This window comes from Talpa europaea, assembly GCF_964194135.1.
Source record: "Talpa europaea genome assembly, chromosome: 8".
NCBI classification, from domain to species: Eukaryota; Metazoa; Chordata; class Mammalia; order Eulipotyphla; family Talpidae; genus Talpa; species Talpa europaea.
In genome coordinates this window covers 81,329,136-81,347,870 of record NC_140075.1, presented here as the reverse complement: position 1 = coordinate 81,347,870, position 18,735 = coordinate 81,329,136, and the positions used below count along the sequence as shown (strand labels likewise).

Sequence of the window (18,735 nt, the reverse complement as noted above, 5' to 3'; positions counted from 1 at the left end):
GAAGGAGTTCAAGGGAATTATGTGTGGAAATCAAGTCCATGGCAAACACCAATATTGGATATTTACATAGCAGACATTGGACAAAGTAAAATACTTACAAAAACAAGTAACAAAGTGAGGTTTCTGAGGCTAAGAGGGAACGGAGAGGAAGAAAAGTTCAAAGGGAGGGAAGGAGAAGGGAGAGATCAGAGGGAAGGAGGGAGGAACACAAGGGACTGAGGTGATTGGTGCACAGGTACATTGGTGAAGGAAATTCTATGGGGACTACACCTGAGGGGGTCAGGGGAAGCAAATATTGTTTAAAAATGAACAATGATGTAAAAACTAAAAAAATTAATTATTAAAAAAAGATCAAAGGGGTATAGGTATAAGAGATTTTTAAAAATCCTTAGTATCATTTGTGTACAATTAAACTCACATTTACAGTTTGGAGTACAGTGTGCTTGGTTCCCTGAATTTCTTAAACCCTCCAAGTGGTTTATTTCATATTTTGAGCTATTCTGTATGGTTTACTATGCCGCCGAAGAGACAGTAATGCTGTGCGCCTGTGCTACAGCTCCCTTCAGATCTGTAATTCCCTGTCTTTTGAAACAGCAACCACGCCCAGCAGACTCAAGAGCTCCCCGGCGGTCCCCGCCTCCCGCCGGGCGTGGTGGCGCGCGCCTGTAGTCCCAGCTACTCGGGAGGCAGAGGCAGGAGGATCGCTTGAGTCCAGGAGTTCTGGGCTGCAGTGCGCTATGCCGATCGGGTGTCCGCACTAAGTTCGGCATCAATATGGTGACCTCCCGGGAGCGGGGGACCACCAGGTTGCCTAAGGAGGGGTGAACCGGCCCAGGTCGGAAACGGAGCAGGTCAAAACTCCCGTGCTGATCAGTAGTGGGATCGCGCCTGTGAATAGCCACTGCACTCCAGCCTGGGCAACATAGCGAGACCCTGACTCGCCTTTTGAGTCCCTTAGTCATTTTTCCCACGTACTTAAAAGCTGCCGTCTTTTTATTTTTGCAGCACTGACTGCCCCTACCCCATGAAGTCCGCATGATGGGGGCAATCTTGTCTTCAACATGCCCCCCCACCCCCTTCTATTTCTTCATTATCTAACTGACACAAGCGTTTGTGGAGGTCCTATCGGACAGCAAGTACCACGCTGCGTCAAGAGGGTACCAAGAGAAAGGTTAGATGAAAATCCCACGCAAGCCGCGGTGGAATAATCCTTCGGAGAGCAGGACCCATCAAATGGGGGCCTTCTTTTTGAAGGTTGGTGCGTCTCGGTCGTGGAGGGTCATTGTAGAGCAAATGAAACAGTGTCGTCTGGTTGCATTTCAGTTTTCTACAGGTTCAAGTAAACTGAAATGAAAGGAGTCGTTGCTCTCCCATACAGCGCCCTACAGATCATTTGAGGAACTATTCCCCGAACCCGCCTCATAAATTGTTGGAACCAGCAGGAGTCACTGTAGAGACTGCATTGAGTCCTGAAATGTGCAATCCGACTAGTCCCTACGCTTTGTAGGAAGGAATGAGGGCTCAAGAGAGTGATTTGGATTTATTTCGAGTTGTTTGGTGCAACTAAAAACGAACTGGTGGTGACTAAACTGACGAATTCTTCAGGAAAAGTGACGCAAAGGCTTCGCTTCGAGGAATATTGGGCCTTCTGCGCGACCGTAGCTCTCCCGCAAGTGCGCCTGCGCAGGAGGGTCGCGGCGTCGACTCAGTCCGTGAGTGGAGGAAGCCGCGGTAGCCAGGCTCGCGTCTCATCATGAAGACCCGCTTTAGCACTATTGACCTCCGCGCCGTCCTCGCGGAGCTGAATGGCAGGTAATGTACGAAAGGTGACCCGGCTCGTGAGGACACTGAAGAAGGCGGGGGCCCCATGGTGGAAACAAGACCAGACTGATGTTTTCCTTTACTCTGCCCAGTGCTGTTCGTCTGTGGCGCTGGTTAGGCCTGGGTGGACGCCAGTGTGACAGCCTTTCCAGGAGTCTCTGGATACCCCAAGGACACCAGCCGCCTTGTCCCCCTACTCCTCTTGCCCGCCCCCGCCCCCGCTTGGGGCTTCTCCCGCTTGGTCTTGTGTCTCGCCGATATGGGGCTCTCGCCTTGTCTGCCTGAGTCGCCCTGTTCTGGAAGCAAACGTAGTAAAACACGAGAGGCCAGGTGGACGCTGGGCCAGCAGAGTAGTCTTTTGCTTTCCTAGGTTTCCAGACTGGAAGCTTGGTTTCTTGAACACTCCTAATCCCAGAGATCGGGAACATTGCAGTTTCAGCTGGAGATAACAAATTTGGCCTGAGATTTGGGTTCTACTGTGCATTCTGTTGCTTAGCAGTGTAAGCCTTGATATCTTTCCAAGGGCCTCGTTTATCTTTTTTTCCCCTTAATAAATTAAGTGGATTGAAATTTAGTCTTTAAAAATAAGTTGTTTGTAGTCACACTACACACCTGAGGGGAGTAGTATGCACAAAATTACTATACAAAAATAAGCAACAGTGTAAGAAAATAATAAAAATTTTATTCTTTCCTTTAGAAATTGAATTATTTTAGAGACACGCATTTTCCTATTGCTGTCAGGCACCACTTTTGTTCATAAATAGCTACTCTTAAGTATAGGACTTAAATGCCTGCCTGATGACCTTCAGACTCTGCTCCCTGATTGACTGTATCCTTGCAGCTTAACATTCCCTCCTTCCCAGGCCCTGCGTCTGCCTACAGCTTTTTGTGTGGTTTTATGTTTCAAATAATAGTATGATTTGTTGTTTTCTTTCTTTTTCAGCTTGCTAGGAATGAGAGTAAACAATGTTTATGATGTGGATAATAAGACATATCTTATCCGCCTTCAGAAGTAAGTACATTTTATAACCTTGTTTTATCTGTGGTAATTAAAAGAGGTTATTGATTTTTTTAAGCTTTCCTTTTTTTTATTTTAACATTTATCATTTTTTAAATTTTTTTAGACTATTTGCTTCCCCCCACTCCCTCAGATTGATACCCCATAGAATTTCCTTCCCCAAGGCACCCATGCACTATCACCACAGTCCCCTGTGCTCCTCCCTCCCTCCCTCCCTCAGATCCCTCTCCCACCTCTTCCCCTGCAATATGTCTCTGGTTTATAATTGTCTGGTTTTCCTTTATTGTGTTTTGTACTGTTATTATTATTTTTTTACACTGATGTCTTATTTTGTTCCCCTATATTCCTGTTATAAATGAAACCATCCGATATTTTTCTTTTTCCTTCTGGCTTATTTCACTGAGCATAATTCCTCCTAGCTCCATCCACATTGCTGCGAATGGCATGAGTTTATCTTTTTTGATTGCTGAATAATATTCCATTGTGTATATATACCACATCTTCTTGATCCACTAATCTATTTTTGGGCATTTGGGTTGTTTCCAGGTTTTACCTATTGTAAATAGTGTTAAGCTTTCCTTTTTAGAATATTTCACTGAGTTAGTGCAGACAAATGACCTAAAGGAAAACTTTACTTTTTTCCTTCTACAGACCAGACTTTAAAGCTACACTTTTACTTGAATCTGGCATACGAATTCACACAACAGAATTTGAATGGCCTAAGAACATGATGCCATCAAGTTTTGCCATGAAGGTAAGTTTTAAATTAGACTGGAAGCTAAAATTTGAAGCCCTGAAACTTGTTATTAACAACCAAGGTTTTAAACTGGTTTTCCTTCACTGTTAACTGATGAAGATGAAATAAAGCTACAAAGAGCAGTTGGTAGATACTGGGATGACTAAAGAAGGTGTTTATTATTTGATTTCTCCCTATCACCCTTCACACCTGTTGTGCTCCAAATCTTTCTGTTCCCACAGTCACTATTCTAATTCAGACTTTTATAATGTTTGACTTTACAGTTTACTTCCTACTATCGAAACAATTCTATGTTAAATCAGCATTTATTTTTAAGGCATCATTTTCATTCATTATCTCTATCTCACCTTTTATGTTTACCTAATTTCTTAATCTATATTCTGTATCCTAGCTTTCTTGTCTGTGAACTGCCCCTACCTCAAAATGTTAGTCATCCTCATTTCACTTTTGAAATAGCAGTCTGCATTCCGTTGGAATACTCAGTAACATTAGTATGTGGTGAATCATTATACCCTTTTATTTTTTCACTTCTCTCCTTTCTTTTGATTTTACTCTTTAACTGAAATCCTGTTTACTCTAAACTGAAATCTGCATTTTTGGGCATGTTACATATTTGGTTATTGACATAACAAATATACGAACAGTTCAGTGATAAAGAGGAAAGGTATTAATCAGATACACCTAACTTTGAATTAATGTTTTTTATTCACTAAATAATTTAAAACCTAGAACAGTTGCTTATAACCTCTTGGAAATTAGTTTTTTTAATTGTAAAACTGTAAAGCATCTAACACAATACCTGAGACAGATTTGGGTTCCATATGTATTGATTTCCTCCTTCTCCTCCTCAATTTCATTCAGAAATTTGTTTTGACATTGTGTTATTTCATTAGAGGCTTTATAGAAAAGAGCCTTACTCCCAGCAACTTAGAATCTTGTTGAATTACAAGCTAGGTGTTTCTTTAGTCACAAAGACTATTACAAAATTATTAAATTACTTAATAGTAACCCCACTGGTTCTTGTAGTGATTGTTCTTAATAATAACTTAAAAGTTGAATATAAAATTTAATATAAAAACCCTTGAACCACTAGGATTTGAATTGTGTGGGTCCACTTATATGTGGGTTTTTCTCTCTCTCTGTGGGTTCCGCATTCAGAGATCCAACCAACTCCAAATAAGGGTTGATTGAAGTCATGGAAGTAGAATCTGGGTATATAGAGGGCTGACAGTAATTATACTCAGATTTTCTACTGTGTGTGTAGGGGGGGTGCATTATCCCTAAGTTGTTCAAGGATTAAATTTATTATTTTAGAGTTAGTTGTCAGTTGTCTATAAAATAAAATGTTTTCCCTCTATTATTACCTAGCTGCCGGCTTTTATTTTATGACTATACTGTTTTACTTGCTACTTTTGGATATTTAGGAGGTGATTTATTTTAAACTAATACCGAATAATCAGGAATTCCATTTTACTGTGTCAGTACCTTTTCTTCTATTTCTTGCTAGTGCCGAAAACATTTGAAGAGTCGGCGATTAGTCAGTGCAAAACAGCTTGGTGTGGATAGAATTGTAGATTTTCAATTTGGAAGTGATGAAGCTGCTTATCACTTAATCATTGAGCTCTATGATAGGGTAAGTTAAATTTGGAGGATGGGATGGAGAATTAATTGTATTATTGATTAATCATGTAAATCCTGTAAAACATGGTGGGGGACATTTTTTTCTGAATCAGAACTACTGATATACTGTGATACTAATCGGAACAACTCAACTAAAATACAAGTGCTGTTCCTTCCACTTGTCTCTCTCTATATACTTCTCTTTGCCAATAATTTATCATCTTTCTGTCCTCTCCCCTATAGGCAGCAGTAACTGCAGCTGCTGCCCATTAGAATTGACTTGCATGTGGTCTGAGGTTGTGGTCAATTTTTAAAATTTGTATGAAACCCTCTTTTTAAAAATATTTAAAAATTTTTATTTTTGAAATGTATTTAGATTTATAGAAAGTTGCAAAGATAAAGTAAATGTCTGATGTATCCTTTACCTAGTTATCCTTCAGTGTTACATCTTACATAATTATATAATAGTACAATATCAAAACCAGGAAATTTGTATTGATACAATATATGCATGTAGTTTTTTTTTTTTTTAAAGATTTATTTTATTTATACAAGGCCAGATGCATGGGAGGGCGAGAGGATTCACCAGAGACAGAGTGGGGGAACAGAACAGGCAGACTGATGAAATACACTGCTGAGGGGAGCAGTGGGCAAGACAGGAGAGGTCTGCTTGCCATGTGGGTTGCTCCGAGGTTGGCGGAGATCGAACCGGCACTGCAGAGGCTGCAGACAGCTTCACAGCGCTGTGCTCAACCGCCTGCGCCACCAGGGAGGCCCATATGCATGTACTTCTATGTATAGTTCACATTTGCAGATTCATGTAACCTTGACTGTAGTATCAGTGGTCTGACTCGGAATTCTCTGTTACCCGGCCTGCCCGGTGGCGCAGCAGGTTGAGCATTGTGTGCTCAACAGCGCTGTGAAGCTGTCTGCAGCCTCTGCAGCGTGGGTTCGATTCCTGGCCGGCCAGGGAGAGTCCCACATGGTGCAACAGACCTCTCCTGTCTTGCCCGCTACTCCCCTCAGCAGTGCTTTTGGTTTGTCTGCCTGTTCGGCTCCCTGCTTTGTCTCTGGTGAATCCTCTCACTCTCCTGCACCTCTGGTCTGTACTCCTGCTATTGTATAAATAAAAAATAAATATTAATAAAAATAAAAATTCACTTAAAAAAAAAAGAATTCTCTGTTACTACAGAGAGCATCCTTGTACTATCCCTTTGTAGTAATACCCCTCTTCATCCCACTTTCCCTACCTCCTGGCAACTACGTGTGTATTTAGTTGCTCTAATTTTGTGTTTTTACATTGAGGTTTCAACAGATAAGGCCATCTTAGAGCTTTGGTGGAAAGCATGGACTAGCTACTCTTTAAATAGGAGTTGATAAACTGCAGCCTGTGGACACTTTCTGTAAAAAGCCTTATAATTTAAGAATGGTTTTTACATTTTAGAAATGCTCTTAAAAAAAAAAGAATATGCAATGTATCATATGTAGTCCACAAACCTAAAATATTTACACTCTTACCTTTTACAGAAAAGTTTGCTTACCCTTGCTCTTAAGTAATAGACTCATTGTTTGAGGTGATGTTGCTTAGACAAATACCAGACTTTAAGATAATGAGTTAGGATTTATAAGGCTCTTTTTTGTCTAGAAGCAGATGCTTTTACAAAGAGTGGTAACCTTGGTCTAGCACAGTCAGAATTAATTACCCAGTACAGAATAAACTGGGGAGATTAATCCTGGTTAGATTAGATTCAGCCAACTAGAAACTACAGGAGTAGCTTGTGTATGTATCTGTAATCAAAAATAATTTTAAGGGCCTCCCCAGGGGCGCAGCAGGTTGAGCGCAGTTCTGTGAAGTTGTCTGCAGCCTCTGCAGTGTAGGTTCGATTCCCGGCTGGGCAGGGAGATACCCACATGGCGTGGCAGACCTCGCCTGTCTCGCCCGCTGCTCCCCTCAGCAGTGTGTTTTGGTCAGTCTGCCTGTTCTGCTCCCTACTCTGTCTCTGGTGAATTCTCTCACCCTCCCATGCCTCTGGTCTGTACCCCAGTTCTTGTATAAATAAATCTTTATAAAAAAAAATCTAAATCTTCAAAAAAAAATCTTTAAAAATAATAATTTTAGGGCCTCGCCTGGTGGCGCAGTGGTTAACTGCTGGGCTGCGAAACTGCCTGCAGCCTCTGCAGTGCCGGTTCGATCCCCGGCCACCAGCGAGGGTCCCATATGGCATGACAGACCTCTCCTGCCGCGCCTGCTGCTCCCTTCAGCAGTGTATTTCGTCACTCTGCCTTTTCTGTTCCCCTCTCTGGCTCTGGTGAATTCTCTCACCCTCCCGCTCTTCCGACTGTACCCAGTGCTTGTATAAATAAATAAATCTTTTTTTAAAAAAGTTTAAAAAAATAATAATTTTAAGCAGGTTCATGAGAGGGACTTGTTAAAAATTATCCAAAATTTGAAGAAAGACAAGGATAAAACGTTATCCTGCTGGATATTGTCTAGAGGCACTTCTGAGGATTTTTTTTTTCCTCCATGCTATACATCTTCGAATGATTTGCTGTTTTCTGTTGATTAGGGTTTTTTTGGCAACAGTAGAAAACTACAATTGTAGAAAACTGATAGCAATGCAAGTAATTTTTTTTTTTTTTAAGATTTATTTATTTATTTATACAAGCACTGGGTACAGTCAGGAGCGCGGGAGGGTGAGAGAATTCACCAGAACCAGAGCAGGGAGCAGAACAGGCAGAAGGACGGAGGTACACTGCTGAGGGGAGCAGTGGGGTGGCAGGGGAGGTCTGTGCGCCAAGTGGGACCCTTGCAGGCGAACCGGCGCTGCAGAGGCTACAGGCAGCTTTGTAGCCCAGCGCTCAATGCTGCGCCACCAGGGGAGGCCCAGCAAGTAATTCTTGCCTGATAGAAAGGAAAACTTTTTCCAGTCAAGATTGAGATTGTATCTGTCTAAAGAAAAGGTGATTCCAAAAGTTAGGGTTTTATTGTTCTGTAAGGCACTAACCAATTTTTATCTAAATTGGCAATCTAATGTAATCATTCTCTCAACCATTGTGAATACTTCACTTATTTTATTTCTCATAACCAGTTTTGCCATCTAGTTGGTTCTCTCAGTTAAATTTCTTATAGAAAGATAGTATATTATCTTCTGATGACCATTATCCTTATTGATATCAGTGTTAATTATATTATTGTCCTTTTTGCCTAGATGCTTTTAAATTTTTCTCTTGGGTTTTCTGTAGTTTTGCTGTGATGTGTCTAGTTGAGTTTTTCTTTGTAATTATTTCCATTTGGAAAGATTGTGGGGACAGGAAGATAAGATCAGAAAGTCGTTTATTGAATATATCAGATTAAGCATAGTATTCTCAAAATATGTTCAGTACAAATATGAATGTATTTGTTCAAATACAAGCATGTTCCTAGGATGCCACTTTGATGAGATAATACGTGTTCCTAGAAAACTGGGTCTTATAGTCATAAAAGTTTGAGGTGCTTTGACAGTAAAGTTAGGTTAAAAAAATGTTTGACTTAATAGCACCTTTAATATGATAATGATACATATATATACATCTAGAGGGGGACATGTTACATATTTTCAAAAATTACTTGATCGCAAAGCTTTTTTTTTTTTTTATGAGAGTAGAGGACTATCTCAAAGACTATTTTTGGCACCATTTCAGGGAAGTAACTCCCTTCTTGAAATATTCTATATCTTCTTGGTAACAACATTATTTGATTCAAAAAACATTTATTGAATATATACCTGACTCTTTGACCAGGTTTTTTTTTTTTAATTTGTTTATTTTATATATTTTTTACATCATTTTTCATTTTTGCACAATGTATGCATTTTCATCTTCGTTGTAGTCCCCATACAATTCCTACCACCCTTGTTTTGATCCTACCCCCTTCCTTCCCTTCCCCACTGCCCCACGTAGTGTGTCTCTGGTTTATAGTTGCTTGTTGATTTTGATTTTTACTTTATTATAATTAGTCTTTTTCCTTGACCAGGTATATTTTTTTAGGTCATAGCTTCTTGAACCAGACATTATGTGGTCCTCTACTTTTGTTCTCTAGTAAACTTTCCTGTTCTTTAAGTTAAATAAGTATTTGAAATGCATGGTTACTTTGAAGTCAGAATCTTTAGCAGTAGGTACTATTTAAACACCTAGTAATTTATAGTTGTCTATATCTCTGATCAAGGTGAATGATGGCCCTATCTACTAGAGCCACTTAGCTTGCCACATGTCATTCTCTGTGAAATGGGGGCTGTTCCCACTATCTTTTATGATCAACTTCTCAGCTGTTGTTAATGCATTTGAGAATATTTTTGTGGATATATTGCTTTGTATTTTAATAATACAAGCAACCCCTATCCTCAGTCTCTATAGTAAATTTGGAAAGTTGTATCCTTTAGAAAGTTTTTTTTTTAAATTGATATATGATTGACATAGGTGTACAATATAGTGACTTGATAGTTGTATGCATTGTGAAATGATCACTACAGTGTCTATCTACAATCTTTTCTTAGCATTTTTCAATTTTGCAGTATAGTATCAGTAACTTTAGCTCCCATGCTATACATTACAGCCCCATGACTTTTTTATTTTAAATTGAAAATTTATGCGTGTGTGTGTCTACACATACATACATACCCTATGTCCTCTGTCTTCTATCTCTGTATTTTTTGGTTGCTTTCATTTTTTTGCTCTTAAACAAATTTAGTAAAGTTGCAGGATACAAAAGCGATATCCAAAAATCTATGGCATTTTCATATACTAATAGCTAATTATGATAAGAAATTTAAAAAACAATCCCATTTGCTGTTGCATCAAAAGGAATAAAAATATCTAGGAATAAGGTATTTACCCAAAGGACACAGAAACATCAATTCCAAAGAGCACCTGTACCCCCATGTTTATAGCAGCACTATTTACAATAGCTAAGCTTTGGAAACAAACCAAATGCCCAAAAATAGATGACTGGATCAAGAAGATGTGGTACATATACACCATGGAATATTACTCAGCATTCAAAAAAGATAAACCCATGCAATTTGCAGCAACATGGATGGTGCTGGAAGGGATCATGCTCAGCGAAATAAGCCAGAAAGAAAAAGAAAAATACCGGATGGTCTCACTCATAGCAGGAATCTAGAAAACTTAAATAAGGGACCAGGAAAAAGAATAACTATAAGAAAGAAAATATCAAAATCAACAAACAACTATGAACCAGAGATACTCTATGGGGGTGGGGGGGCGGGAAAAGGAGGGCTTGGGGTCAAAATAAGGGGGTTGTAATTGTATGGGGAATATAAAAATAAAATTTAAATAAAAAAATTCATATGTTGGAAAAAAAATACCTAGGAATAAATTTCACTAGGGAGGTAAAAGGCATGTTCACTGAAAACTATAAGAATGTTGAAAGAAATAGAAGAAGACACACAAAAATGGAAAGATATTCTATGCTCATGATTTGGAAGAATTAGTGTTATTAAAATGTCCATATTACTCAAGGCAATGTAAGATTCATTGTAATCCCTATCAAAGGGGTTCCAAAGGAATTCTTTATAGACACAGAACAGAAATGTCTGAAATTCATATGGCACCACAAAAGATCTTGAATAACCAAAGCAATCTTAAACAAAGAGACCAAGCTAGAGGCATCATGCTACCTGATTTCAAAGTTTATTACAAAGCTTTAGTCATCAAAACTGGATGGTATTGACATAAAAACAGAGACATAGATCAGTGGACTAGACTGGAGAGCCCGGAAATAAAACTCATGCATATTTGGTCTACTAGTTTATGACAAAGGAAACAAGAATACACAATGGGGAAAGCGTAGTGTCTTCAATAAATGATGATGGGAAAACTGGCCAGCCACATGCAAAAGAATGAAACTGGACTACTATACCAATATATAAGACTCTTAAACCAATGAGTCTACAGTTACCCTAGATTTCTTCATGATGTTTTAAACATGAGGTCTTTAAATATGTTTGTCTTATCTAGCAATTTGTGCTGGATAAATCCAAGAAGCACTGTTTAGATGTGACTAACATGCTGTTTTGTTTGTAACTTCATTTTTGTTGGCTTGATTAGGCTTTTTAAGAGACTACATATTCTTTCTCAACTTTTAAAGAAGTGGGCCTCCCTGGTGGCGCAAGGGGTTAAGCACCACACTATAAAGCAAACCTCAGCCTCTGCAGCATGAGTTTGATCCCCAGTGGGCCAGGGAGCAACCCACATGGAGCAGCAGACCTCTCCTGACTCGCTCACTGCTCCCCTCAGCAGTGTATTTCAGTCAGTCAGCCTGTTCTGTTCCCCACTCTGTCTCTGGTGAATCCTCTCACCCCCCGCATCTCTGACCTGTACCCGGTTCTTGTATGCATATATAAATAAATCTTTAAAAAAAAAAAGTTTTAAAGAAGTTCCAAGAATAATTTGGAAAAGCATTAAATTATATTTTAATCTATTACAGGGGAACATTGTTCTTACAGATTATGAGTATCTAATTTTAAATATCCTAAGATTCCGAACTGATGAGTCAGATGATGTTAAATTTGCTGTTCGTGAACGCTATCCAATTGATCATGCTAAAGCTGCTGAACCTTTGCTTGCCTTGGAAAGGTAACATGTTCGGTTTATAAACTCACTTCATATTGTATTAAATGGTAAAATAGGTCATATGTTATAATATGAAAGTATTGTTACATAAGAAAATAATTTGTTTACTTGGATGAAATAACTAAATTTGAACTGCTTGCATTCCATAGTGCATGTGTAAACAATTAAATCTTTTTTTGGAAGGTTTTTACTTTTAAGGTTGGTATTACTTCAGATGTTTATGATTTCTTGGTAAAGTGAGGGGACATATGGATATATTGGGCCAGGTGTTAAAGGAGACAGAAATTCTGGTTTGGCTAGAGAAAGCTTGTAGGGGTGGGGTAATGTGCTTGTAGAGGATGGGGTAATTTGCTGATTGTAGCTATATTCTTCTGACTGGGGGACTTTTGCTGACTAATCGTCTACAGCAGTAGATCTCAAAGTTTAGCATTCATTAGAATTACTGAGGGACCTTGGATAAAACAGACTTCTGCTCCCCCGACCCTCCCCCAACCCTCTTCTCTCCAGATCTGGTTTAGGGCCCATAAATATACAGGTCTAGCGAATTCTTAGGTGATGTTGATCTGGAAACTACAGTGACCTCTAGCACCCTTAAGAGTTGTTAACACCATTTCAAGTTAACACCATTTCTTCAACATATATAACCATGCTCCCCAAAACAACATTTAACTGTTATATAAAAAATATTTCTTTCATGTCATATATGGACATGTCAGTGATATAAGCAATACAACTTGGTTGAAAAAGTATTGATTTTTTTCCTAGAACACCTGGATTCAAGTCCCAGTCTGTTGTTCAGGAACTTACTAACCTTGCATAAATTATTTTTATGACCCAATTTCTTACCCACAAAGTGAACTAATTACATTAATATTTTGGAGTATTATAAAGATCAGGTGAATTGATGCATGTGAAAGTATTATGAATATGAATATTGTTGTAAGGTTTATTATATATAAGATAGTAAGGAATGTATCAACTTTGTTTCACAGATTGACTGAAATAATAACCAGTGCACCTAAAGGCGAACTACTGAAAAGAGTTCTTATCCCATTATTTCGTGAGTAATCCTATAAAAAGCAATGAAATGTTTGCAGGATATTGTGGTTCTCAGAAATATATTTAAATCCCCGGTAGTTATGTTAGGAAATTAGAACAATATAAACGTAGAAAGGAGTTTAATATTTCCTAATAGTTTATTTTCAAGGAAGCTTTACCTTTATTTACCTGTTAAATTTAAGAGCAATAATTATGTATAACTTGAAGTGTTACTGAACTCTTTAGTGCTGGTTGTAAGCTTTTCCCCCCAACAGTCTATTTCCCCCCAACATAAATCTTTGGGATTAATAGCCACTTACTTTGTTGAGGCTTTTTTTTTTTTTTTTAGTGGGTCTTGAGTTACCCAAGAATCTGTCAGATATTTTTAATGCCAGGTAAAGATAATCCAATAAACTTTTATATTTGAGAAAATCATCACATCTCTATACTAAGGAATCTGGGGAGCACATAGAAATGGGCAGGTTCCCTTGCTTATTGAGCATTAAGGAGTTACTCTTCCTCTCATATGAAATTAGAATGTATTTAAAAAGTTATCTTTGGGGCTTTCTAACTGTTAGTATAGCATGCATAAAATTTGTGTGGTTTTTTTCTGTTATTTTTTTATTCTGCTAACATCATATGTGTCATTAACCAGTTTTGGATGCTAAACCAACCTTGTATTCCTAGTTATAATCCTTTTTGTATGTAGCTGAATTCTATAAAATCCTATAGTTTTTGCACTGACTTCAATAATTTCATTGTATTCTCCAGTGTCTATAAGTACTTGAATTATCAGTTCTAGTAGCATTTTAAAATAAGTTAAACTATCTGTTACATTTAGCAGCTATTGTTTTAAGTATATCATTTATGTTGGGGTATAAATTTGTATATTTTTGAATGTTAAATTTTATAAGAAAATATTAAATATAATATACCTTCCTTTTATAGCCTATGGGCCAGCTCTCATTGAACACTGTCTGATAGAAAATGGATTCTCTGGCAATGTTAAAGTAGATGAAAAATTAGAAAGTAAAGGTATGTCTGCATGGTACAAATATGTCCATTTAAAAAACTGTAAAAGTTATTTCTGGGAAAATAGTAAGAAAGCAGGTAGGGCTTTACTTCAAATTATTTTAGCTCTAAGTTTTCTATCCAAATGAATTCGTAATGGATACAGTATTTCTAATATGGCACTTCACCTCCAGTAATGTACAGTTCAGCCTTTTGACCTCCCTATTACATTTGACTTTAGAATATTCTAAATTTTTGAAGTGGTTAGTTAACTTGAAACAGTTGGTACAAAACTTGGAGAGGTGAATTATTTACCTGATTCAAAACTTGGAGTGTACCTAGAAACATTATTCATGCAATTTAATTCTATTAAGTACTGTAGTATGGCATATGATGAGTTAGGTTTTTTTTAACTACTTAAGAGAACCTAACTTGACAGCCTAATTAGAACAATAAACAACTAGAGGAAATACATAGAAAATGGAAGGTTTGGTGTTTGATAAATTTTCTACAGATTCTCATGTGTGGCAAAAAAACAATCACTCTTGATGTTTGTATTTTGGGATTATATATAATTTCTTTTTTTAAAAAAGATTTATTTATTTATGCATACAAGAACAAGGGTACAGGCCAGAGGTGTGGGGGGTGAGAGGATTCACCAGAGACAGAGTGGGGAACAGAACAAGCAGATGTACCGAAATACATTGCTGAGGGGAGCAGTGGGCAAGACAGGAGAGGTCTGCTGCTCCATTTGGGTCACCTCCCTGGCCAGGGATCGAACTCGCGCTTACAGTGGCTACGGATAGCTTCATAGGCTGCATCCCAACCTCTTGCGCCACCAGAGAGGCCCCATGGGATTATATGTAATTTCTTAAGGTTTAGGGATAATTTTTATGCTGTAATTTTTTTTTGTTTAAAAATTCAAAATGAATGTTTTAGTGAACACTTTTGAATGGTGTTGAAATATGTTAATTCAGTGCAATCCTTATCAAAAAGTCAATAGATGGTATTATTTTTGCTATCGCAATGTTTTAAAGAAAATAAATCTGATATGTATGTGAAATAGAAGCATGTACATGTTCAGGAAAACTGGAAAATAATAGTAATAATGGAGAATAACCATTTCATAGATTAAAATACATTATGATACAGTAATTAAAATATTAAAATTTTGGAAAAGGAATAGACAGACTGACGAATCCAGAAACAGACCCAAATGTATATGTGATTTTAATTTATGAACAAAATGCCTTTCAGTCATGAGGGGAAAGACAGATTCAATAAAAGGTATTGGAACAACAGGCTTGACAAAACATACACTGTTTACATGTACTAATTATAAGCATAAAATTATCTGCTTTTCTTGAATACTTTTCCTATGTAGTTTTTTAATAAGTTGATTGCTACTTTATTGACACCCCCTTTTTCCTTTTTTATTTCCCTGTTAGATATTGAAAAAATACTCATTTGTCTGCAGAAAGCAGAAGACTATATGAAAATAACATCTAACTTCAGTGGAAAGGTAGCACCATGTGTACTTATTGTATATTGTTGTGTTTTTATTTATTTAGATTGACAAATTTAAGTGTTAATTAAGGGATTATTGTATGTATTGTTGTTGTAATTTGGAAAATGATAGTTGTGATATGCTTATTCTGGGGTAGTTGGGTTTTTTTAAATTGGCTTTTGGTATGTGATTTTTGTTCTGTACCTTACCTTTTAGAGAACTATTAGTTGACAGTCTCGAAAGGATGAACACTTTGAAAATATTTCCTCTTAGGTTGATTTTATTTTTTAATTTTTTAAATAAAGATTTTTATTTATTTATGCATTATAAGAACTAGGGTACAGGCCAGAGGTGCAGGGGGAGAGGGTGAGAGCATTCACCAGAGACAGAGTAGGGAGCAGTACAGGAGGATTGACTGAAATACACTGCTGAGGGGAGCAGCGGTCAAGTCAGGAGAGGTCTGCTGCATCATGTGGGTAGCTCCCTGCCAGGGAATCGAACTCGTGCTGCAGTGACTGCGAATAGCTTCATAGGTTGCATCTTAAACCCTTATGCCACCAGGGAGACCCTTAGGTTGATTTTAAATAGAGAAGCCTATTTTAATTTGCTAGTACTTTTCAAAAATTTGGCCATTTATATCCCTCATACTTTTTGAGTGTTGTTCTTCCCTATTCAAAGTGTAACTTACAGAAAAACTTCTGATTAATTATACTTAAATTCAGTTCAAATATACCTTCCCAGTTTTTTAAATGATTAGAATTTTCTACCAACAAAGTGAACCCAGGACTTTTTCTTCTGGAAGTAAAGTGCTTTGTTTGCTCTTTAAAACTGTAGAACGTTTAAAAATGGAAAGCAAAATGCGCATACAGATTCTCACAACTTTATCAAATACCTAGTTATTTCGTTTATCCCCTTTCTGGTTTTTTCTTGTGCATATGAATAAAGCAGTATTTCTAATAATTCCTATTATTTTTAGAAGCGATAAACAGATGCAGCTTATAATTTCACAAGTCAAATAACAAAGTTAATAACATTCATGGAAAGTAAATCTTCCTTAATTATGGATAGAAATGAGTTTTAATGTTGGATCTTTATAGGGTTATATCATTCAGAAAAGAGAAGTAAAACCAAGCCTGGACATAGATAAACCAACTGAAGACATACTCACGTAAGCATTTAGACATGGGACAATTTGCTTTGGATATTTATTAATGTTCTTGAGTATGATATAATAAATATATTTTACAGGTATGAGGAATTTCATCCTTTCTTGTTTTCTCAACATTCACAATGTCCATATATAGAATTCGAATCATTTGATAAGGTGGGTTTCCAGTTCTATTTTTTAACCAGTTAACAGATATGAGTTGTTAAACTAATATGAGCTTGTTTTGGTTGCCCAGTGAGAAGTGTTTTTGCTGTATAGTCACTATGTATCTGGCAGTAAATATTAGTAAGTCACAGATATAAACTATTGAAAACATTTGTTACTGTTTTATTTCAGGATGAAATAAATATTTGAACTTAATTTGATTCTAAACTATTTATCTATATAATAAATTTACTGAAAATTTGTTAAGTGGTATGAAACAAAATGAACTTTAAACTTCTATGCATATAAGTTGAACTAGAGACCATATTTTTCCCCCAGCTACTTATTGTCTGTTGTTTTTGTCTTTTTTTAAAAAAAATAAGGCTGTGGATGAATTTTATTCCAAGATAGAAGGTCAGAAAATAGATTTAAAAGCTTTACAGCAGGTATGGTATTATTGAAAACATTCTTATTAAACCATTTAGTCATAGTGTGGTTTGCTGGGTGAATGATGCTTTTCATATAGGAATGGACAGCCTTTTAGAAGTGGTATGGGGTTGTCCTAGTCTCTTGGCTTACTGATAAAGGTTCTGGGGAGGTCTCAAATAGCCTTATTTGAAATGGAAAATAGTGGGGAGACGAGGCCAGTTATTTATATCCTAGTATGATTTGCTTTATTGCAGCAACCCAAAGCTTCTCAGATTTTGTTATTCTGAGATGGTTTGTAAATGGGCCAAAGGAATAGGTATAGTTTTTTTCTGTACAAATAAGTACAAATGAGTATATTTGTTGTAGCTCAGTTTTTAAGTGCCCTTTTAAATTTGGGCCTTTAATAACCATTGTGTATTGTGCGTCCCCAAAGGAGAGTTTAATATGTCATGTTTCCCTGGCACATATAAAAATGTTTTTGGAGCATTTGTTGCCCAACAATTATAGGAAATGCCCACATTTTTATTTCAAGATTTGATTTTTCAAAAATATATGAAGTCTTAAAATATGAGCATAACAATCAGAAATTCTGTTACTCCCTGTAACCCTTCTATGAAAAGCAGCAGTAAAATAAAAAGATTATTTTGGAAATATATACTCTCTAAGACCACATTCCCCCAAACTTTATACTTTTATACTCTTGAGAAAAATGTACTGAATTCTGCCTGCTTGAATAATGCAAGTTCTTTTGGGGCAAATCTTATGTACAATAAATATAACCAGTAATGAAAATACCTTCCGATATAGGGAATGGAAGTAGGCAGAGGTGATTTTAGAGTGTGAAACAACTTCAGGGTAAGATAGACCTTGGAAGTGGACTAAGAGGAACTTGAGCTAGCTAAGTAACAACATTAAAGGGCTGAAGTAGGGAATAGTGAGACTTATTAAGAGAAGGTATAGGAGATAAGAGAAATCTAAGTTTTAATAAAATCTATTTTATCAACAAAAGGAGAAACAAGCATTGAAGAAATTAGATAATGTCCGAAAGGATCACGAAAACAGATTAGAAGCTCTTCAACAGGCTCAGGTATTATGCTTAGCTTTTTCAAATGCTTTCTCAAAAGTGGTAACATTAACTGGCATGACAGTAATATTTTTGGTTTCTTTCTTAAGGAAATAGACAAACTTAAAGGAGAACTCATAGAAATGAACCTGCAAATAGTTGACAGAGCCATTCAGGTAGTTCGAAGTGCTTTAGCCAACCAAATAGACTGGACAGAAATTGGGATAATTGTGAAAGAAGCCCAAGCTCAAGGAGATCCTGTTGCAAATGCAATCAAAGAATTAAAACTACAAACAAATCATGTTACAATGTTGCTAAGGTAAGTTTGATTTCTAGTTAAGCAGTTGATGCTTGTTTTTATTTTGTTATTTGTTAGTATAGCCATAAAAAAATACAATTTTATTTGTAAATTTATCCTCAGTGATACAGAAAAAATTAATATTCATTCAAATATGTAATGATCACAATTCTGTAAATTTAAAATTCAAGGAGAAAAAAATTGAAAATAAAGTGTTATCATTGACATTAG

The 18,735-nt window shown here is 36.8% G+C and overlaps 1 protein-coding gene across 2 annotated transcripts in view; it reads left to right on the top strand.

The window, feature by feature from the left end:
* Nucleotides 1-1,753: 1,753 nt before the first annotated feature.
* The window catches only part of NEMF (nuclear export mediator factor), a gene marked incomplete at both ends in the record, with an annotated part of 41,686 nt that continues 24,704 nt past the window's right edge, over nt 1,754-18,735 (top strand). For both annotated transcript variants that reach the window (XM_084240568.1, XM_084240567.1), the window contains 13 exons: nt 1,754-1,812; nt 2,765-2,833; nt 3,491-3,593; nt 5,104-5,229; nt 11,701-11,849; nt 12,839-12,906; nt 13,833-13,919; nt 15,344-15,417; nt 16,500-16,570; nt 16,651-16,726; nt 17,098-17,160; nt 18,153-18,230; nt 18,317-18,525. In XM_084240568.1, the coding sequence (XP_084096694.1) occupies nt 1,754-1,812; nt 2,765-2,833; nt 3,491-3,593; nt 5,104-5,229; nt 11,701-11,849; nt 12,839-12,906; nt 13,833-13,919; nt 15,344-15,417; nt 16,500-16,570; nt 16,651-16,726; nt 17,098-17,160; nt 18,153-18,230; nt 18,317-18,525 (1,232 nt within the window). The remainder of the gene's footprint in view (nt 1,813-2,764; nt 2,834-3,490; nt 3,594-5,103; nt 5,230-11,700; nt 11,850-12,838; nt 12,907-13,832; nt 13,920-15,343; nt 15,418-16,499; nt 16,571-16,650; nt 16,727-17,097; nt 17,161-18,152; nt 18,231-18,316; nt 18,526-18,735) is intronic.